At 36.2% G+C, this 23,818-nt stretch overlaps 2 protein-coding genes across 4 annotated transcripts; both read left to right on the top strand.

Annotated features, from left to right (window-relative positions):
* The first annotated feature begins 1,963 nt into the window (after positions 1 to 1,963).
* Positions 1,964 to 8,652, top strand: LOC306860597 (caspase-9-like). 2 transcript variants are annotated; one of them, XM_079402370.1, is made up of 10 exons: positions 1,964 to 2,301; positions 2,737 to 2,935; positions 3,148 to 3,231; positions 3,361 to 3,413; positions 4,404 to 4,580; positions 4,694 to 4,783; positions 4,982 to 5,129; positions 6,027 to 6,215; positions 6,329 to 6,438; positions 7,041 to 8,652. In XM_079402370.1, the coding sequence occupies exons 1-10, from the start codon at positions 2,170 to 2,172 to the stop codon at positions 7,146 to 7,148; spliced, it is 1,290 nt and encodes a 429-aa protein (XP_079258496.1). In that variant the 5' UTR covers positions 1,964 to 2,169; the 3' UTR covers positions 7,149 to 8,652. The 2 variants fall into 2 exon arrangements, with proteins under 2 accessions (XP_079258496.1, XP_079258497.1); XM_079402371.1 differs by lacking the exon at positions 3,148 to 3,231 and having other exon boundaries at positions 7,041 to 7,585.
* On the top strand, positions 8,467 to 23,588 carry arhgap4a (Rho GTPase activating protein 4a). Of its 2 annotated transcripts, none has more exons than XM_079402368.1 (24): positions 8,467 to 8,652; positions 9,787 to 9,864; positions 10,256 to 10,427; positions 11,660 to 11,822; positions 12,065 to 12,127; positions 12,252 to 12,380; positions 12,940 to 13,068; positions 13,152 to 13,373; positions 13,445 to 13,546; positions 13,703 to 13,891; positions 17,983 to 18,067; positions 18,155 to 18,182; positions 18,307 to 18,400; positions 18,487 to 18,547; positions 18,641 to 18,718; positions 18,799 to 18,927; positions 20,283 to 20,388; positions 20,472 to 20,696; positions 20,831 to 20,895; positions 20,976 to 21,144; positions 21,618 to 21,716; positions 22,380 to 22,511; positions 22,595 to 22,661; positions 22,750 to 23,588. In XM_079402368.1, the coding sequence occupies exons 2-24, from the start codon at positions 9,798 to 9,800 to the stop codon at positions 22,921 to 22,923; spliced, it is 2,748 nt and encodes a 915-aa protein (XP_079258494.1). In that variant the 5' UTR covers positions 8,467 to 8,652; positions 9,787 to 9,797; the 3' UTR covers positions 22,924 to 23,588. The 2 variants fall into 2 exon arrangements, with proteins under 2 accessions (XP_079258494.1, XP_079258495.1); XM_079402369.1 differs by having other exon boundaries at positions 8,469 to 8,652; positions 9,790 to 9,864.
* The last annotated feature ends 230 nt before the right edge of the window (positions 23,589 to 23,818 follow it).

A 23,818-nucleotide genomic window follows, 5' to 3' on the forward strand; every position in this document is an offset into this window, starting at 1 on the left:
ATCAAAGCATATTAATGCAAAGTTGACTGGAAGGAAGAATTTGGGTAGGAAAAGATGCACAAGCAACAGGGATGACCGCAAGCTTTAGAATTTAATTTCTTTATTTTTAAAATGTGTATAGGTAGTATTTATAAAGTTTTAGCTTTTAGTTTTGGATCTGTTTTTAGTTGTTTTAATACTACAATTGATTGCTTCTGTTGTCCTCATTTGTAAGTCGCTTTGGATAAAATGACTAAATAATAATAATATATCCTGAGGCCTGTACCATGATGGTAGATGAACAAATTCAGAGTTATAGGATAAGTTTTGAGTTGACAAAACCAAACCACTCCAATCTGGCTTTGTTGGTACCATGAAGCTAGCTGATCATCAACTTTCTCTGTCAACTCAGGCTTGATCCTGAGTTAATGGAGCGCGTGCACATGAATGTGTGACATCAGCGGTGAACAGCCAATCACAACACAGAGCAAGTGTGATTCACTTCTAGCGAGAGTGCTAGCGAGATTCAAAACACTTGTTAAAGGTTAAGAGATTAAAGAATATGAGGAATTTAAACGCATTTTCACTGAAGTACTTGTCCATGAAAGAGGACAAATAAAGGAAATTATCTTGCTCTATCAGTGCAGTCACAAGTGAAACTTGTGAAGTTAGTTTATATAGTTAATAATATATAGTGATATATACTCAAACATGCAAGGTCACATCATGCTCCATTTTAAAGCGTTATCTATTGATTCTACCACTTCTTTATATTACATATGATCTGCATATATTAATATTCACATCTCACATCTGATTGGTCCAATTTCAGTGTGAGATCTCTTAACTCAGAACATAACCTGACCCGGAGCAGGTTAGCCGTGGAGTGTAAGTTACTTTGGCAATGAACTCAGCTAAAAGCCAAGCCAATTTCATGGTACCTAAAACCCAGGATTGGTGCAAACTAAACTGAAATTTACCTGGCTAGCCAGCTAAACCGGCTTCATGGTACAGGCCCCTGGTGGGGATTTAAACCTGCCCAGAAAGCAAGCAGTGTCGGCCCAGATCCGGCCCACATCTGGCCCGCATGGATTTCACACGGGCCAGATGTGGGCCAACATTATGTTGCTGTCTGGGTGAATACACACAGACTCAGGGGACTTAGGTCCTCATGGGTACAAAAGCTGATAAATCATACAGAGTGAGTTTTGTTTTTGAAAAATTTTAAATGCACATAGTTTCCTGTAAGGGGCAGGTTTACATGTAGGGTTGGTGTAGGGCGATAGAAAATACGGTTTGTACAGTATAACAACCATTACGCCTATGGAAAGCCCCTACCAGACGTTTGTGTGTGTGTGTGTGAAATTAAGATGTAACTCCCTTTGTAATCATTTTTACAAGTATCTGTAATTTAATTACACAATTTTTTTTTCTCAGTAACTGTAACAAATTACAGTTACATTTATTTTAAATTAACAATTCTGTTACATGTAACGATCGAGTTTCTCCCCAACACATTATTTTATGTACAATATTGTCAAAGCAGTGCACGCACACACACGGTAATAGAAAGCAGAAATCATAAATACACACCTTTATTTTTAAAATTGTAATATTACTTTATATAGGGCTACATTTGGTTTCATTTTTTAATCATCTGATGATAAATCATGTAATTATGCGAACAATATAAGAAAATGTGATACGAGAATAATAAAGAAGGTTACTATTTTATATTAGTGTAATATTATTATTGTTTAATAATAACATTTATTTCGTTTATGGGACTTTATCACTAATATTATCTGCTTTTTTATATTTCACTTCCGTACAGTTAAAAACTACGTTTATTTATCTTCGAATGAAATTTAGTTTTTCATTTGGACAGAAATCACATGAGTAACATGTTCAATTTAAAATGTTTCAGTTTCACTGTGTACTTTGGTAAACACCTGCCAAGCCCAGAGAGCGTGACGTCATCGCCAGCAGATGTAAACAAGGAAGAGAATAAAGGCGCCGAGCAGCAGAGCTCCGGTTTGTGTTGATTAAAAGTCAATTCAGCTCAGTTCAAGCTTTATTGTTTTTTACGCGTTTACTGTATATTACTTCCACAAATCAATTAACAAATATTTCGTCATATTGAAAACGTCTCATAGTCACAAACACGTTTAATACCGAATTATTGCTAGGATGGACCCCAAACATAGACAGATACTTCAGCGGAACAGGCGTAATCTAGTCACGGCATTAAATCCTGCTGACATCTGCGATGGACTTTTGTCAAAGGGAGTCTTCACCCAGGACATGATCGAAAAAATACAGGTAATACTCGTGTCTTTGTTTACATAAATGGGAAACTGGGAACGGGATTATGAAAGTTCACATGTGGTCATTGTGAAAGTTCACAAAGGAACAGTACAATTTGTTATTTATTCACTCACCCTTATCAAACCAGTATGACTTTATTACATTTTGTGAAACACAAATGAAAAATTCTAAGCATAATTAATGTCAAAGTCTCTATTCGCTATAATTGTATGGTAACATGATGCACTGAAAGTGAAAGAAAACTCAGACTGTCAGTTTCAAACAATCAGCTTAACTGTCATGCTCCATACAGGATGTTCACAGTTCACTTGTTAATAATGTGCATTGTTTAGTTAACAATTCTGAAGGTAAGACGATATGACCATTCATGTGTGAGTGGTTCCCTTATTGCAAACCTGCAAATGTGAAACATTGTTGTTCTCCTAACAGAGCGAGACAACAAGACGTGACCAAGCCAGGCAACTGGTGAGAGACTTGGAGGCAAGAGGGAGTCAGGCTTTCCCAGCCTTCCTGGAGTGTCTGCGAGAAACGGGCCAACATGACCTCGCAGAGCGCCTTCGGTGTGGTGATGGTGCTCGTCTGCCTCCTTCTGTCCCCTTACAGCCTTCGCTGATCCCTCTGCCAGTCCGTAAGTGTTACTTCCATTAAAAACACAAGATTTACTTGGATATATTTACTTGGGATGTTCCCATAATACAGTAGAACATAAAACATAATCGCCTACCCATGATCCTCTTGAGCCTTACTTGCCTGTAACTGGCATTCTGCTATATGATTTTTCCCTAAAGTATATTAAAAGATGCATAGAGGTATCTTATTTGATCTTATGATTCAATGCAGAAAATCCAAAATATACAGAAAAACCTGACAGACCTGATTTTACTCCATCACTGTTAGAACCTGTGCCCAATCCTCTTAACCCACGTGAGTCAGTCCTGTTTTAATTCTCACTAATGTATGTTAGTTCTCATCTGTTAAATACTATCAATTAAAAAGTAAAGGGCAATTTGGTTTGAAAGCACGACTAACCTTTGGATTTATGCATTTACACAGCTTCTCGAACTCAAGTGGTGAGACCAACCAGACCGAGAAGAGACAGTATACAGGTAAACGTGATCATTCTCAGCAAGCAATCCTGAATGTTTTAAGTCATTCATTCTTAATTATTCACTGATAATTGTGTACAAGTGTTCTTACTTTTGTGTGCAGAAAAGATTCTCAAAATTTAGAAGTGTATGGTTTCCAAAAATTAAAATAAAATATTAAGCAGCACAACTGTTTTCCACATTGATAATTAGAAATGTTTCTTTAGCACCAATACTATTATATTGTAATACTATTTTTAATAGGTATTCATCATATATGAAAATAAAATAATGCAAATATGTGCAAATGTGCATTTTTAAGCATATAACACTACTGTTCAAATGTTTGGGGTCAGTGAGATTTCATATGTATGCTAAAAATTCAGCTTTGCCATCCCAGGAAGTAATTACATTTCAAAATATAGTAAAGTAGATAACAGTTCTGTCATGACAACTCTCTGGACGACTCTCATAGTAATAATTATAGCAATGTTAATGTATTTGAACTTGGTGGAATCGATCTGCTATGCTACTGCTGATGAGGCAGAGCAAGTACTGATACTTGCTACTGTCAGTACATCCACAGACGTGCTGCTGTGAGCATGTAAGACTTCCTGTTGCTGAACATATAATATGCATGAAATGACCCGTAGCAGAAGGTGGAGGGTTACAGCAAACTGCTACAGCAAACACTGGCCGAGTATTTGAATGTTGAGCAGCGAGCTCATTGGCTGCTGATGCAACAAAAACCAATCTGCTGCGCCATGTGAATAATGATGTGATCATATCAAATTGAGATAGGACTTATCAGCCTATGCCATCTAAAGTTTCATGACAAAACTGTATTTATTTTGAATTGTAATAAAAGGAGTTTTTACTGTATTTTTATGTATGTTTTATCAAATAAATACCACTGTGGAGAGCAGAGCATAAGAGACTTATTTTTAAAACAACAGCAAAAAAAAAAAATCTTAATTGTACCTAACCACCCACTTAATATTTTTTGTGTAGTGCTATAAGATGGATGCCAGTCCATGTGGGATCTGCCTGATTATAAACAATGTGGATTTTGACCCAGACTGTGATCTAAAAGATAGAAAGGGGTCCAACCTTGACTGCGACAAGATGGAGAAAAGATTTAAAGCTCTCAACTTTGAGGTTATTGCAAAAAGGAACTTGAAGTATAAAGTAAGCACAGTGCTTCCTCTTCTTCACACTGTAAACAAAGCAGTAAGATAAAAGTCTGTCTGTCTTTAATGCATTTTAAAACGGAATAAAAAACAATTTCTCCCCCTCTCTAGCGCATAAAACATGAGATGGCATCTTTAGCAAAGAGGGATCATTATGCGTATGACTGCTGTGTGGTGATCATCCTTTCACATGGTACTGAGGTAAAACCAGTCACATTTCTTCTTCAAAAAAAAAAAAAGAGGATATGTTATATTTGTTTTCACATTTATGAAGACTATTAGTTTTCAGCAAAGAAGTACAACCTGCAAATAAATTGTATTTGCTTCCTCCTTTTTTGTAACAAAAACATTAGTGTAATTTTCTCATTCTGCTTTGGTGCTCAACATTTCTCTGTTTAGGCAAACCACAATCGTTTTCCCGGAGCAGTTCATGGTGTTGACGGACCAGCTGTCCCAGTTCAGTTAATCACAAACTACCTCAATGGCCAGAACTGTCCTTCTCTGCAGGGAAAGCCCAAACTGTTCTTCATCCAGGCCTGTGGAGGAGGTGGGCATCTCAGAAATCTTTCACAAGTCTTGTAGCCGAAAGATGTGGTTACATTTACTGTAGCTGTGGTTGAATTTTCATGTTCAAAATCCAGTCATTTCAATCTGATTGTTAAGAAATATTGTTTCACATCTATGCGTTTCATTTGAGAATACTATCCCAACAGCCGTTTATGAGCACTATATATTCATATCACACATTTAAGGCATATACTTACAGAGAAGTTTTTTTGTTCTTCATTTAGAGGGAAAAACAAGTTTGAATGCTGAAAATGAGGTTTTGATGAATATATAAATGCATGCTTTCCTCTCAGTAACAAAAAAACACAACTAAATGACAGTGGTGAGAAAACAGCAGTTTGATCAGAGGTGCGGATATTTGCATGAGCGAACTTCATTTTGGCCTTATTTAGTTGTTAGGTATTTAGAAAGGATATCTCACCAGTTCATTCTTCATTTTTGCTTCAATTTTACTGGGGCCTTTAAGCTAAGCTTTTAAAAACACACAGTGTACACTACAGTCTTCATGCTCACAGCATCCTGGATAACAATATTTTACTGATTCATAAAAGTTGAATCACTGTCTGGCTTAAGCTAAGGATCATGATTTTTCATTAGAATTACAGCTCACCATGAAGAATTTTCGCCATGCAGATTTCGCAACTGGTTCAAGTTGAATTTGCAGCGTTGACTAACAGAAAGCTGCTTGGTTTGTAGGAGATTTCTGTGTAAGCTGTGCTTCATAAATCGCTGCATTATTTATGATTGATAATGGACCTTTTCCAAAATTTTGCTAATGTGACCACACCTAAAAATAATCAGAGGTTTTTAAATATAACATTTGCTAGTGTGCTGTAGTTTTTCTGATTATGCTAACTTTTTTTCATCTCACCTGTAGGTGAGAAGGACACAGGTTTTGAGGTTTCTCCAGATGAGATGGAGCCCTCTATGGGTGGGATAGATGACCAGATGGACGCTATTCCCATCTCCTCCAGCAGTGACTCTCTCAGCACGTCTGATGAACTTGATGCTCGGGCCACTTTGCCCACACCCAGCGATATCCTGGTGTCCTACTCAACCTTTCCAGGTCTGTGTTTTGGTCATTACAGAATTACATGCTGTGCCTTAAGTAGTTTTTTGGTTGATTAATTTATTTGACTAGCAAACACAAGAAAATGACACGTGCTAATGCATTTGCAGGCTATGTCTCCTGGAGGGACACGCAGGCCGGATCCTGGTATGTGGAGAATCTTGATCGTGTGCTTGAGGAGAATGCTGCCACGGATGATCTGGTGACCATGCTAATGATGGTACATCTTTTTCCTCTAAAGCTTCTTAAAACAACTGATAGATACAATAAATATGTCTTCAAAAATGGAAAAACCACACCAAACCAAATTCTGCAATAATAATGCTACCAGTTGGGGTACAGCAGTATTATGGTATGTACCATATCAAGCAGTAGATATTCTGCTATTTTATATATTTTGCAAGCTTATAGATCATTTGTTAAAAAGATTTGACGCCGAGCAAAAACGATAGTCTGCTCCTCAAACTGCATCACATACAAACTCTTCCTGTTGAAGTGCTATATTTTCACTGGTGCTAGACATAAAATGCAGATTAGATATTGTCGGATCTGTGCATAAATCCCTGCAGTGTAAACACAGCCTTAGGTTTGTGTCCTGTGTCAAGAAAATACATAAAGCTAAACCTATTTTAAGTTAGATTAATTACATAGATTAGTTAGATATTTAAGCAAAAATAGACAGTTAAAATCATTTGTGCCTATGTAATATATCAAAATGTTTTGGTTTGATTTTCAAGCACAAATAAATATATTTATACATACATATATATATATTTTTTGCATTAAAATAAATTATATATATGAAATATTTATTTTCTTTAGGTAAATGATGCAGTCTCCCAGATATCTGCCAAAGGCCTGTATAAACAAATGCCTGGATCTTTCAACTTCCTCCGAAAACTTCTCTACTTTCAGTCTTCACAGTCATGATTACTTGAAGACTTCTTTTTTTTTTTGCTGCAGTGGGAACACTACCATGTACTTGATATAATGTGATAAAAAAACATATCTGTAATTTTTTATATCATAAACTTAACCACGCGAACAGAACATTTGACTGGAATTTTTATTTTTGACATGATTCTGTTTTTAGAATTCTACATTTGCAAGCAGAAGGTAAACTTCACAAATATAAACCACTAAAAACATGTAACTTGTTAATTGTAAAAGTGCAGATGGATTTTTTTTAATGTTCTATAGTGCACAGCAGTAGGAGGACAATAGACTTTTAATGCAGTTGTGGTTCAGTTGTGGTATTTGACGGTGGTTAAGTGTCACACAATGTTCTTAAGAAATATCCAGTTGCATACTGTGTATCTTTTCTACTGAATAAAAAATACATTTCAGATAAATAAAAATCTAGAACGAACCTTATAGTTCCATTAATGAGACTAATACAGTTACAAACAGACTTAGATTTAGATTTATCATGGGAAACAGATTAGACTCAGGAGAGGAAGGAAATGAATAGGTCCTCACACACTAACACCAATAAAACGCATATAAGAGCAAAAGAACTGTGTGAGAATATGAAAGCAAAGCTAGGTCTCACTTAACATGTTTAATAATAAAGTGAATTTCAACTGTTAGTAACTTGTGTGTTCACGGTGTGTGTGCGCACGTTGGATAGGTTAAATACAGAGCACGAATTCCGAGTATGGGTCACCATACTTGGCCGTATGTCACTTCACTTCACTTCACTTCACTTCACTTTACTTCACTTATTTGGTACTAAGTAGGTGCCATCTGTTGCAAAAACAGAACATATCTGTTTTTATTTCCTTCTTTTGTGCTTCATAACTTTGGATGGATTTAATAAATAGGAACAGTGCAGCTGCACAAGTGAACAAAAATGACCTGTGATGCAAGCCGCTTCTCCTTCCATTAAAGGAAAACTGAAAGGTCATAATGCTTATCTTGGGGTCAAAGCAGTTATCAATTTAGATGCATCAGAATCAAAACGTTTTTCAATACCTGTTTGTTCCGGCCTTATTGTTGACCGTGTGGGAAGATCTTCAATGGAAACTGCCACTTACTTTGAGAATGACATCAGTCCTTTTAGATGTCTAAACAGGCAGACATAAATAGCCGTTACTGAGGGATATAACCCCAAATAAAGCATGTCAGATAAATGGCTGCTTGAATTCAAATTGAAAAGATAGTGTTTGTGAAAGTGAGAAAGCACGGTGAGGGAGGAGGGGCCAGTAATGTGAGGTTTTACTCAGCATTCAGTACACTTACTGTCAGCACACAGTGACCGAGTGAGGAAGGAGGAGAACGGTCTTGTCTTTCTCTGTATCTCACAGTGCTTGTGTGCGAGAGAAAGACGGTTTCTCAGGGCTTTGGTTTGGACAGGCGATACTAAGGGAGTGTGGAAGCTGTTTAAGAGGATATACTGAGAATGTCAATGTGAACATCTGCAGGAATTACTAAAGTAAGTGTTGTGGGTTTACTTACAAATACAAAAATAGCATGATTTTGTTGTTTTGTTGTGTAATTTATTTTGTAGTTTGCATGTTATTTGGTAAGATTTCATACATTACTATTGACTAATACAAAAATATTAATTCATAATCCAAAATAAAAAGAATTCACACATTTGGCTAAAGTAACTTCACCAGTTTTATCCTAAGCCAGCAGGAGTAGATAGAGATAAATCTTATGGCAAGAAAACTGAGTAAAATGTGCTTTGTGGGAAACATGCATGTTTAATTCCTGAATATGTCTGTTAACATTTGGAGAGCTGAAATCAGTTATTTCGGTGAACGTTTAGTTACTTTCATGAGATGTAAATGGGGAAGTTTCTGTGAAGAATGATAGAAGGAGAGAGTCTGAGGGGGTGTCATGACTCATGGTGAGAGTGTGCTGCTGCATCTGATTTGCTCTTAACACAGGAAGTCTGCTACCTTCCCCTTTTTTTTTTTTGAGTCCCTAGATGTGCAATTTGTTCACTACAATTGAATAGTGCACTTTACATCCACTGTACTGTAGGTCACTGTAGAACGACTGCTGTGACATGAATCACATGAATAAGTGCAGTGTCTTGATTATAGAAATTGTCTTGGATTATGTGTGTGTGTGGGTGTGTGTGTGTGTGTGTGTGTGTGTGTGTGGTTATTCTCAATTTGTCTTTCTTTTGAATCTGAATATATTATACAAGACATTTTATATGATGTTAAATGATGAGTGTTTAAAGTCTTCTAGACAGCAAATGAATTATTGAACACAATGATTGATTGCCTCAGAACTTGTGGTACTGTAGGTGTACAAATCAGGTTGAGTTATTGTTATAGTCCAAATAAACTTAAAGCCAAAGAAATCTGAGTATGAGTTTGACCTTAATTGATCTTGCCGCTAAAATGGATGAAATGATAATATGAATCTGAAGTCTGCATTAAAAGTCAATGTATGTTCCTCATTTCTGTGGTCTAAATTGGTCCAAAAACTTTCTGTGGTCAAGATTGGTCAAAATGGGTCAAAATATAACATTAAAAGCATGAAGTGCTAATGAAAATCTTTTTCAAGTTTATTCTTTAAACTTCTACATGGCTTCTGTTCATTCACCTAGCAGGAGCTACAATGTCGTCCCATGTCAAACTGAGGAGGGACAGAGTGGGTACAGCGGACTATGATACACAGATTAAAGGTAATGGACGTCCCAACATACCCTTTAAGATTTCTGAGCAATGGAAACCCAAACTATTTCCTTTCCAACAAGATTAAATTTGCTGATCAGTTTCTGTTGCAAGTTTTGTATGTGCTTCCAAAATCACTGATAACCAATTTATACAATTTCGTTAGTTAATAAAAATAGAACTGTTCATAATTAGCTCATGTTAGCTCAGGTACATTAAATAATGTTAACAGATACATTTTGTAAATGTTGAAATTATCTATCTATCTATCTATCCATCCTGTTAAACTTTGTGAAGTCAACATGTTCCAGTTAACTGTTATTTGACACCTGTCAAATGAAACCGATTAACAGAAAGGAACTGTAGAAATTGAATTGCTCTCTCTCTCTTTCTCTCCACTAGAGGTGCGTTTGCAGCTGGCAGAGCAGTTGAGAATTTTTGACGGTCAGGTGGAGCAGAAGACTCAGGTGTTCCAAGATCTGATCGATTATTTGCGCAGACGAGGAGAGATTGAGGGGGAGTACACCCGCTCACTGGACAAACTGTGTGACAGGTTCTCCTCCAGAACCAGGAAGTGAGGATATGAAAAGAAAAGAAAATCACCATTAATGCATGAAAAACTGTTCTTAGCCTGTGATGAATCTGTATATACAGTAAAAAAGTAGTCACTTATGCCACCCTTAAAGAGCAATTTATTTGAAAGAAAGATACCCCAAACATAGCAAAAACGGCACAATAACATATTATATATTTATAATTCTATATATACTACCTATCAAAATTTTTGGTTAGAAAGTTTGGTAACACTTTACAATAATGTTCAATTTGTTAACTTAGCTTACATTAGTTAACATTAATAATGAAAAATACTTTTAAAGCATTTGTTAATTTAGTTGTGTGTTAATGTTAATTTCAACATCTAGTAATACATTCTCAAATCAAAAATAGTATCTGTTAATATTATTTAATGTACTTGAACTAAGAATAAATGGTTACATTTTTATTAACTAACATTAACAAAAATTTAAAAATACTGTAACAATTGTATTGCTTATTGTTAGTTAATGCATTAGCCAATATTAACAAATTATTGTAAAGCGTTACTAAATGTTTTTGGCAGAAGTCTTATATGTTCACCAAGGCTGCTTTTGTTAGTTTAATAATAAAGTAAAATGAGTGATATTGTGCATTATTATTACAATTTAAAGTAACTTTTTTTCTGCTTAAATTTATTTTAAAATGCACTTTATTCCAGTGATTACTTCCAGCCATTACCAGCCATTACTCAAGCATTTATTTGAATTACAAACCTTTTGTAACGTTATAAATGATTTTGGTAACACTTTAGAATAGGGAACACTTATTTACTATTAACTACGACTTTTCCCTCAATAAATTCCTAATTTTCTGCTTATTAATAGTTAGTAAGGTAGTTGTTAAGTTTAGGTATTGGGTAGGATTAGGGCTGTAGAATAAGGTCATGTAGAATAAGGCATTAATATGTGCTTAATTACTACTAATAAATGGCTAATATTCTAGTATTATGCATGCTATTAAGCAACTAGTTAAGAGACCCCGAAATAAAGTGTTACCATGATTTTTTTCCGTCACTTTGATCAGTTTAATGCATCCTTTCTCAATAAAACAATTAATTTCTTTAAAAAAAAAAAAAATCTTCCTGACCTCAAATTTTAAACAGTAGTGTATATATTTAGTTTTAGGCAAAGCCAGCTGTGTATATATAGCGGCGTATCTGTTGCTTACCAGGAACTATCTAACTCAGTTCTCTGTTTCTATGCCCCTCAGGAAGGAGCCCAGCCATCAGTCAGTAGTTAACTGCTGGCAGGTGTTGTTGATGCAAACACGTCAGGAGAGCAGAGATCACAGTTTCTTGAGTGACAGCTACAGCAACACTCTGCCTCAACAGCTTTCACACTGTGTTGAACATGCCCAACGCCTGGCCAAACGGGTACACACCCACCATCACACATACACACTATCTCGCTCACAAACACATTTTCATATCCTTCCACATTTGCAAGAGCAAACATGCCCACGTATAAACATGTGGCTTCCTTTGCACTGAGACTTTGCAAACAGTGCACAGAAACACCTTTGACATAGTCACCTGCCACTCGCCTGACATTGTAATACAAGTACATTGTAATATAATTTATCTTTCTGTTTTTTTTCATTGTTTATATTTTTCAGAGCAGAGACATTTGCACCCAGTTACAGGATGGACTTCTGAAGGTCACCGCAGAACTTCATACGGTGAGCTTAACCCCTCATTCCTCTCATTGAGCCACATTTTTTCCTTCAGAAACAATGTTTACTTGCATTTAATGGATGGTAAAATGTCACTGCAAACCTCATTCCTATTTTTGTTGAAAACCAGACCTTGAAGACATATTACCAATACTACACTGAGTTCCTGTCTGCAGAAAGCAAACTAAAGGAGGCAGTCAGACTGGAGGAAAAGCAGAAGCAAAGTGCTTCTAAAAAGATGGAAAGACAAATAGAGAAAGTATATCTACCTTTTTAATACCTAAATATGAAATAGGTGTGAATGAAACGGTTATAATTAAGATATATTTAAGTTTTAGTACAAAAAAAAAGAGAGTTGAAAAGTTGTTCTTCTCAATATTTTTGTGGAAACCGTGAAATAGAATAAAGCAAGAAACTAGAAATTGTGGCCACAAATTATGAATTCGGTCCCTCGTTATAGTTATGCCTATGTTATTATTTTATTATTTTGTTGATGTTGTTTTTAAAGAACTTTAGGAATGTGTCAAAATTGTGTTAATCAACATTATGCCACAAAAAAAATTGACTGATGGCAAAATCAAAGGAATCAAGAGACACTATTACAGTGTTTTGCCTGCATGAACATGAGCTGCATCCTCCACTGTGCAGAGTGATGTGGGGCAAGTGTTCACTGCATATGATTGGCAGACTATAGATCATAGCAGTTGGTTATTGTGGTCACCATGTGTGATTTGACATGTAACTCACTGAACGTGTCTGGATAAGTGATTGTTCCAGTAACATCTGAGGTTACATGTCACCACTTTATGTGTGCACAGAGGCAAAGTAAAGTTCAGGAGATTCAGCTAAAGTGCACAAAAGCACGCAATGACTACCTCCTTAACTTGGCTGCGGCAAATGCATGCATGAACAAATACTACCTTCAAGATCTCTCCACTCTCATAGATGTGAGTTCATTACATTCAGTGTATATAATCAGGTTTCAGTACTGAGCAGGTTTAACTCAACCTCTCATTGCATGTTCTCTCAGTGCTATGATCTGGGTTACCACCAGTCCATATCCAAGGTGTTTCATTTTTACCTGGCCAGCCGCCAATGGGCCCAGCAGAACTTGAGTACTGGGATGCAGCAGCTGGACACAACTGTGTCAGAACTAAACCAGAACCAGGACAGAGACACTCTCATGCAGACCAACATCTCTGCCTTTTGCCAGCCCCTCCGCTTTCAGTACCAACCCTACGAAGGCGACCAGGTGCTTCTTGATAAAATGTGTCTGTATAAGTGGAGAAATGTGTGGTTGCTTATGTATGTATCCTTTTCCAGGTGGTTGAGGTGTCGGCAAAGAGTGAGATGATGGGTGAGCTGGTGACTCGCTTCCAGCAGCTGCAGTCCAGGCTGTGTTCAGTCACCACGGATGTTGAGGAGGTACACAAACCCCAAAGCACCACATGCGGCACTACTACTAAAAAATAGGATAGATGTAGGGATATTTGGATGAATGAATGCTGTATCTTTGTGTACTCATTATAAATCGAATGAGTCTGTTTATCTAAACATGAATATGCATACAATTTATTGCAGTCTGGCAAATTACTTCAGTCAGCTCAGTCTTCCATGTTGGATGGTATTGTAGAGGACACCTTTGGATCTACCCCAGACTTTCCTAGTTGCTCATCATCACCAGAGGGGAACAGTGATATATCAGTCAGTAAGACCTATCAGCTGAAACGTAGAGCCAGCCTTCCGGACACTGAGACTTTGTACTTCTCGGTAATCATACATATATACATATATTTTTTAATAAATTATTATTATTATTAAATATTTAAGATATTAAATGTAATTTTACATACTGTTGTTTAAAACTTTCTATTCATCAGAGAATCTGGAAAAAATGCATCATGGTTTCCAACCAAAATATTTTACAAAATGCTTTTCAACATTGATAATATATATAGATATAGAAATAGATATATACAGTGGAGATCAAAACTAAAGAATCTACAATTTCCTAAATTTCAAGGTCACTGCTTAGTCTTGTTTGAAGTTTTCCTAACACAGGTAGAAGGGTAGTTTTTAAAGCATATTTCATAAATTAATTGTATTCTGAAGCACAGTACGAAAAACTTAAATGAGATATTTGAAAAAGAACTCTGATCAAAATTAGAGAACACTTACAGATACCTACCTACAAGTTATTGGTGTTAATCTGGCACCTCTCGTTTTCCTTAACTATATGACAAACCCTATTTAACTGACAGCATTCCTCCAATTGTAAAATGGCGGGCAGCTTTAAGGTGACTGAAAACCTATGACAGGAGGTTGTCCAGACGAAGGCTAAAGGGATGACCTTATCAGCCATTGCAAGAGAAGTTGGTCATTCCAAATCTGTGATTTCTTCAATATTGCAGGCTTAAGGTCATTGCACATGGAGTCCGAAATTTTCGCACGTTAAAAAAATTAGAATCAGGTTAGATTTTCTGCGCTTTCGCATCCGTAGCATGCATTTGGATAGAAAAGGATGAGGAATGCGAAAAAAATAGAAAAATGCATGCAAAAATTTCGGACTCCGTGTTCAATGAACTTTACAATGACACTAATTCATTAAAGTCCCCTAAAAAGGTTGGTTGTCTACGTAAGACAAATGAATGAAAAGACAGCACAATACTGAGAATCTCAATGGGGAATTGGTTCAGCACTGCAGCTGGAATTGCTTACCAGTACAGTGCTGTTATGGATTTGTCTCGGCATGTTTAAGAGAAGTCGGAAAGTGCATTCTGCAGTGATCAAGCCTCTCATCAGCAGAAAGAATCAAAAGGCTAATCTCACCTTTGCTGAGGAGCATGTTGTGTAGAGAGAGGGGAACTGGTCCAAGGTTCACTTTAGTGATGAGAGCAAGTTTAATTTATTTAGGTCTGATGGGAAACATTTTGTTCAGCGTCAAACTGGGGAAAGACTGAACCCCAAGTGCATAAAGAAGTGAAAGGTGGAGGAGGAAGTGTCATGGTTTGGGGGATATTTTCTGCAGCAGGCGTTGGACCTCTTACAGCGACATTGCAGAGTGAATACAAATTTTTATCAGAGTCTCCTGCAGCAGCATGCAGTTCCTTTACTGCAAGCATTGCCCAATCAGCCTGCAATTTTCATGAAAGACAATACTCCTGTCACACTGCAAAACGTGTAACACAGTTCCTTGATGCTAAGAACACTGAAATAATGAAATGGCCGACCCAGAGTCCTAATCTAAACCTGACTCAAAATCTCTGGAAAATCCTTGGTGACAAAATTATGGTTAAGAAACCCACTACAGTCAAGGCTAGTTCACACTACAGGATTTTAAGCCTGGTTTAAGCCCGAATTGCAAGTTAACGAGCTCGCCGACAGGTCGGGCTGTAATCGGGGGAAAATCTGCAGGTGATCGGTGCTCCGCGATCTTTAAGCCAAGTTCACACTAACGTTACACGACTTTACTCGTCGGCAGATCGCTGTGCCGTTCAGACTACATGACTCTTATGTAAATTATCTGCAACCAGGGGTTACACACTACACCAGCTGACAACAACTCTGTCACCCAACAACTCGATTCAGTCCCTAAACCACGTTTTGTCATGAAAACACGCGAGAATTGACCGTTCGCAAAGAGCTTGATTGAGAGGTGATCTGACCAATCAGAACCGCTGCTATCCGTCATCTTGCCCGACAGCTGGCCGTCTTCATAGAAATACATGTTAAAACGGGGTGAAAAAGATCGACTGAATTGAAACTTTTTCAATATAACTAAATATAAATATGTGAGGAGGGTTAAGTTGTGCTGTTGTTGGCTGCCATGGTAACGGCAATAAACTGAGGTATTGCTTGTTTTGCTTACCAGAAAATCTGGTCATGCACTGTATGCATAGCTTGCAGCACTAAATTTAAATGCTGAGTGTTAAATAATAAAATAATATGTTAAAAAGTGTGCTCCTATCATTCTGTGGACAAAATCCCGTGAACTTCGCCCGATCGGGAGCTGTATGCACATGCACCCTCATATCTGTTTTCAATGCAGGTTAACCGCGAGCTTCACGTCATCTTCCACTCATTAAACTATGACAGGTCCTTTACTGCAAAAACACGGTCACTGCGACACTCGCAAAGTGATGAAATTATGGCGCTATGTGCTTTTTAAAACCATTTTCATAGGTTTCACGTTATATTGTGTTCTCGGAAAATATGTAAATGCGCATGCCCAGTAGCCGCAGCTGTATCCCTTCTAGCCTTAACCACAAATCAGACAGAAGAGCAGATTAACTTCGGTGGATTTAAAATGATGTGTTCCGCGGTTGAAATTAAACACTTTCTGATGTTTATTCATGTTAATTTCGTGCATTAAGTAAATATGAAAAGACGATCGGTTCACTTGTTTGACGAGGCAATGTGATCTGTCACGACACATTGAAGAGCCACAAAAAGGTATTTATTGTTTGAATTTCTTTAAAAATGACTCAATTTAAAAGCTGAGGGTCCTGAGAATTTGATTCATATCAGCAGTAACCTGCTCTGTCTTCTCTGTCGGTGTGTGGTCAGTTTCCTCTCTGCTCTGCCATGTGTTTTTCACCGCGTGAGAACAGGAGTGCAGTTTGAGTGTTTGTCGGTCATGGCAACAGTAACTATTGGCGGTTAATAAAAAATATAGCAGACAAAAGCCTGTGAAAGAGAGTGAAAGATGCTTATGTGCAAAAATATAAGTTGCTGCTCTTTTTCTTCAGGTGACCTCAACCCATGCCTTGCTCTTTCATTGGCTGTAGCTCGTCACCACACCTGACACCACGTGATGTCGAGTCGGCCGACTGGTCCAGATATTTGGCATGCTAGATATTTGTTTGGCGTCAGCGAGCGTCTTTGATGCATCGTTGTGTAGTTCACACATAAAGATCGCGGAGCGCCGATCACCCGCAGATTTTCCCCCGATTACAGCCCGACCTGTCGGCGAGCTTGTTAATTTGCAAATCTGGCTTAAAATCCTGTAGTGTGAACTAGCCTTAAGTCATTCAAAGCAAAGGCTTCAACACTTCCTCCTAATTTTGAAAGTGAGAGTTGTAACTTTTAGTTGTTATCTTCTTTACAGTGGTTAATGTTCTCTAATTTTTATCACTGTGTTTTTCACATGTTAGTGGAACAGTGGTATACCTGCAGCTAATATTCCTTCAAATTTTGAGCTATGAAGATTAACAATATTTCAGAAAAAAAATCAAGTATTTATAAATGATTCTCTAATTTCGATCTCCACTGAGAATATATATATATATATGTGACCCTGGACCACAATACAAGTCTTAAGTCGCTGGGGTATATTTTTAGCAATAGCCAAAAGTACATTGTATGGGTAAAAATTATCAGTTTTTCTTTTATGTTAAAAATCATTAAGATATTAAGTAAAGATCATGTTCCATGAAGATATTTTGTAAATGTATTACCATAAATATATCAAAAATTAATTTTTGATTAGTAATATGCATTGCTAAGAACTTAATTTGGACAACTTTAAAGGCGATTTTCTCAATATTTTTTATTTTTTTGCACCCTCAGATTCCAGATTTTCCAATAGCTGTATCTCGGCCAAATATTGTCCTATCCTAACAAAATGTAAATCAACGGAAAGCATATTTATTCAGCTTGCAGATGATATATAAATCTCAATTTTGAAAAATTGACACTTAAGACTGGTTTTGTAGGTCACATATATTATTAAAATTAAACAATAATATGTTAACTATTATATTTTTTAAATGTTTATATATTTATATAGTTGTTAGTAGTAGTAGTATCTCTATTGCTGTTTTTGTCCGACATTTTCTATTTCATGTGACTTTATATTGCAGAAAGTCAGGGACCATCTATGTAACAGCTCTTTAATATCAAAACTGGAGGCCAAACATGACCTGCTAAAGGTTGCTATTCAGAAAGGTGGAATAATTTCTCCTATTTTTACAGAAATTGTTGTAATGAAAAAAATGTCTTCAATTTTGTTCTTCTGGTTCTTTTTGTTATCAGCTGAAAGTGTTGCCAGTAACCATTCCAGGTAAGGAAACTAAGGCTTAAAATAGATATATATTTTCTATGTCAAAACATTTGACAATATTCCTACATTTTATTGGGGTAACAAGAGCAGTGTTGACTATAATTAAACACTTCTGTTTATTTAGAACACGCTCCAAAAGATCTGTGCGTCACAAAAAGAGTTATCCTGGGCAGATCAGCCAGAAGCTTTTCAATGGGGATCTACTATTATACATCCAAGTAAATGTCTCTGATTCAGGAAGTGTTCTGGATTCACTCAAAACAGTTCAATGCAACTGACTCACTCTGTGTTTCCTCCCTATTAGGCATCGGGACAGCTCATTCCAGCAGTGGTGGAGAACTGTATTCGGTTCATCAACCTCAATGGTAAATCTAAGTCAGTAGATAATGCCTCTTTCTATCATTCTTTCCACCTTAATCATTGTTTTTTAATCTACTCACTGTTTTTTCTCTGGTAAGGTTTACATCATGAGGGACTGTTTAGAGTGCCGGGATCTCAGATGGTGGTGAATCAGCTGAAGGATGTGTTTGAGAAAGGTATTTGCATTGGGTGATGATATTCTCCTCCCTTTCTCTGAGCATTAGTAATAGGCTGTGATTTGTGTATTAATTCGTAGGCGATGACCCACTTGCTGAGGGGGGTTATGACATGGACTCTGTGGCTGGAGTGCTGAAACTTTATTTTAGAGGACTAGAGAAACCCCTGTTTCCTGAGGACAGTTATGAGCAGCTGATGGAATGTGGGCGTAAGAGCATTTTACCACACTATTATGTGCTTGTATGTTGACTGTATGTATGTTAGCTTTCCTGTGATAAGATTCTCTTTTTAAACAGGAAGTTTGGGCAGGACACGTTGCAAGGCTGGTTTTTAGTTAGCCAGTAGGCTTTAGTTTACATTTATGCAGTGCTTGATTAAAAATCCAGCAAAATTGCGTTATGGCATACATTACTTATTTTTAACAAATGAATGTTTATATGGCAAGGATGCATTAAATTGATCAAACGTGACAGTAAAGACATTTATAATGTTACAAAAGATTTCTATTTCGAATAATAACTGTATTTTTGAACTTTGTTCATCAATGAACAAAAAATCCATATAAATATTAAGCAGAACATCTGTTTTCAACATTGATAATAAGAAAGGTTTCTTGAGCAGCAAATCAGCATATTAGAATGATTTCTGAATGATCAGCTTTTGAAAGAAAATATTTTAAATTATATAAAAAATTTTAATTTAAATATTTCACATATTTCAGTTTTTACTGTATATTTATAATTAGTGCTGTCAAATGATTAATCGCGATTATCCAATAAAAGTTTTTAATAAAATAAAAGTTTTTGTTTGCATAATATATGTGTGTGTTCTGTGTATATTTATTATGTATATATAAATACAAAAACATACAGTATATATTTGGAAAATATTTACGTGTCTGTTTATATTCATATAATTTATATTATAAATAAATATATTTAATATATGAACATAACATTTTCTGAAATATATACATGCATGTGTGTGTATTTATATATACATAATACATATACACAGAACACACACACATATTATGTAAACAAAAACTTTTATTTTGGATGCGATTAATCGTGATTAATCGTTTTACAGCACTATTTATAATGCATGCAGCCTTGGTGAGCATAAGAAAAAAAAATCTTACCGACATAAAGCTTTTGATTGGTAGTTACATAAAGGAACTTTTCAATAATTATAAATCATTCTTTGTTTTCCATACTGGAAAAAACAGAAAAGTATTTTCAGATATTGTTTTTTTTTTTTTTTAAATGGCCAAAATATATTGTGTGTATGTATGTATATGTGTATATATTGCTAGTTATATTTTATACTTATTTTTATTTTAAGTACTACTACTTTTGTTTTTCTAAATATGACAGATTTTGCCATTGCCTGTTGATATTTGACTCTAATATTAGAGAGCATTTTATTGGGGAAAAGTCAATATTTTGGTCAAAGAAAAAGGCTGACCATTTTAAATGCATATCTGCTAAAAGTTTATTTTTGTCATCTTCCAGTCGTAACAGCAATTAACTAATTTTATGGAGTATTTAACTTCCCTTACAGAAACAGACGATGAGACAAAAAAGGTATCACAGCTGAAGTGCGTCATCTCCTCATATCCTACCTCGCTCATCATTGTAATGAGATATCTTTTTGCATTCCTTCACCAGTAAGTATTATAAGGTGTCATTGGGTTTTTTCCTTTATCAATCACAAAAACCCACATCTGAATGTCTGCGTGTGTGTCTGAAGTGTCTCCCAGTACAGTGACGAGAATATGATGCAGCCCTATAACCTGGCAGTGTGCTTTGGTCCCAGTCTGGTGAGGGGGCCAAACAACGGCGATGCAGCAGAGCTTCAGCGCATCAACTCACTGGTCAAGAGCATCATTATTCAACACGAGAGCATCTTCCCTAGCCAGAATGAATTGCCTGGGCCAGTGTATGAAAAGTGCATGACGTTAGAAGAAGACGACTGGTAAGAATTAAGCTCCGTCTTTGTAGTGTACTGTACATACATACACTAAGAATATGTGCTAACATAAACAAGATTATTGGTAAAGCTGGTTTGAAATGAAAATTAACATGACTTGATATTTCTCATGTCTGCAGTGAGGCTGTAGCAGAGGAAGGAGATGGAGAATCAGAGCAATCGCAAATGAAAGAAGCAAAAGACGGTACAGTTGACATGGTTTACTTATCAATATTTGGACTAGCAGAACTTAACTAATTCCTTTTGGTCTGTTTTGATGTACAGAGCTGCAGGGAGTAGCCTTGTTCGACTACACAGGTCGTTCTTCAACTGAGCTGTCCTTTAAACAAGGAGACCGTCTCATCCTACACAGCAAAGCCTCCTCTGATTGGTGGAGAGGGGAAGTGAATGGCACAAAGGGTCTCATCCCAAATAAATATATCAGTGTGTCGTGGTAGGTTTTCATCTCTTGGATTGCCACATTCGTCAAAGAAAAATGGCAGATAAAATGCTTTGCAGTGCACTTCTTATAAGGATAATATACAATAAATATATGAGAACATTTTACTAAAATTCATATGGGACATTCTGTAAAGCTTGTCTGAATGAACAACAGTAACCAAGGGGACGTTGCAAATGGTCAGTTGACGAAACTGCTTATTGATTTCACTTCTTTTTTGGCTTGATTGTCCATAATCAATGCATTTATACACCCATTTATGTCGTTGTCTTTTGGAGTTTTCATAATTGTATTGGGTATTATACAAATTAAAGGCATTTAGAGGACTTCTTGATTTAAAATAATAATAAAATGTGACTCAGGAATAGCACATTTATCACTATTGAGTCAATGCCACAATCAGTTACTACCAACCGCAGTCTGGAGTGTGCTACCACTTCTCAATCCTCTCCCTCTATGTTGGTTAGCATGGATGGAGGCCAAGATCAGAAGGGGAAGGAAACTTTGAAATCCAGCAGTGGCAGACAGCAGACAGAAGAAGAGCAGAAAGCAGAGCAAAGTACACGGTAAAGCATTCAGATTGTTTCGTGTGAACTGCTGAATGTAAAGACATGAATTATAGAACCATGTGGAGAACTACAATCCCATGAAGCATTGTGAATGACAATCCAATTAAAATATATTGATTATGTATATATGAACAATAAATATTATGTTTATTGCAAAATATGCAAATACAGTAGATAAACATTTAAGTAGTTTGAGAGTGTAGGGAGTTTGATTTACTGATTTGGCACAATTTGATTGTTTCGATTTTCTGATTGGTGGAGATTTTTTGCAGAATCAGGGATAATGTAGTTTTTCACCAGGGAATCAGCTGTTGAATACAATTGTTTAAAAAAGAAGTTGAAATAATGTAGACTGACTTAAACAAAAGTATATACCATAGATTAACAACCTTGTAGCTCATAGTAGGTCTGTCTTTAAAGGTTTTTAATTTATTGTTAAAAATCATAGAGAAATGTGGAGAAAATTAATGTGATTTTTACTTCTTGAACCTAATTGTTGTATTTTGTTCTGTTTAGCGTGTGATTTGTACACTGTCCATATAAAACAGGAAAGAAAAAAGCATCTAAGTGAATTTTATGTGAACTTCAGTCTTACTGCATAATGATGACCAATGACTCGGTAACAAGCTAAACTTAATTCTGTCTGCATTCTTTTTCCAGGCTCAAGGTCACAAGTGACAAAGCGGGAGTCGGGACAAGTAATGTCACTTCTGGAAAGGTTTTGTTACAAATACCCAAACGACAATATGCACAGCCAGGAAATTCTCCAGGAGCTCTGCGGAAAACATTAGAGTGTGTAATTAGACTGTTTACTTGCTTTTTACAGAGATTTTAATATCACAGATTCAAAATCAGTAAATTTATAACTTTCACAGCCCTCAAATGAGACGATCCGCTGCCGACGGAGGAAGCGGAGAGGAATACTCAACAGAAGTGGATAAGGTCAGGACATTTAAATCTCATTTATAATCCTAATGAGTTCTCCGCCCTACCGCTATTATATTGTGTTTTTGTCAATACTATCTTGCAGGATGTGCATCACATGATGCACTCGGTGTTTAAAGAGCTCCTCGTTCGCCAAACTTCCCCAGATCAAAACACATCTACATCCTCAGAAATCACCTCCTCTGTGCAAACGCCTCCAAACAAAGGACCAGGGTGGAAAGGAAAGGGTTTATTTAGATCAGCTGACCATACAGACTGAAAAGAGAACAAGGCTAAAACTGTGTAAACAAAGTCAGAAACACAAAAATGTAGGTGAAACATCAGTTTGAGTGAGAGCTCAGTATCTGTATATCGTATATTTTGTACAGTTTAAATAGGTGGATTTAAGAGGCACTTTTAATTTAATATATGATTTTTATTAGATTTAAATGTGTTGTGACAGTAATAGTACATTAAGTTGCCATTTTCATTTTCTTTTTAACACACTTTGTTGTAACAAGCAACTGTTTTTTTAATAAGCACCACACCTCCAACTTAAAAGATATAACTAACAGTCCTGAGATATCGTGACAATCTCTTTAAACCATAAAACAAAAAAGTGTCCAGAAGTGTATAAAACACGTGAACAATCCATGATCAAGTTTTCTCATTCCTTGTAGCAACAAACTTTAAGCTGCTACCCACAACCAGAGCTACTTTTCTTTGTGTACGGAGATAACTTGATACAAACATGCGAATGTGTTATGTACGCATTTCCCGCAAAATCCGTCCCGACAACTCTAAAATATAAATCATTATTATAGATTTCTGAAAGTGTATTTGGGTGATGAAAATTCATGGTTTAAAATTTTTATTTAATTTTTTGCACTCTCCCATTGATAACATTTTGTTATTTATATATAATAAAAATGTACATTGTATTACAGCCTGTTAAGTCTTTATTGATGCGCTTCCTGTATGTGAATCATTTTGCGCCACCACAGTGCAGTGTTAATATTAAAACATGATAGATAAATTTGAAGCAATTTGTAAGCATTTTGCTAAAGGCTCAACAAAAGTTTACTTACACAGCCACGTGGATTGGAAAAACTGAAAAACCCAAAACTGACAGGAACAAAAAAGAACTTCAGGACCACCAGTCGTTCAAAACATCG

This window comes from Barbus barbus (assembly GCF_936440315.1).
Source record: "Barbus barbus genome assembly, chromosome: 41".
In the NCBI taxonomy this organism is placed as follows: Eukaryota; Metazoa; Chordata; class Actinopteri; order Cypriniformes; family Cyprinidae; genus Barbus; species Barbus barbus.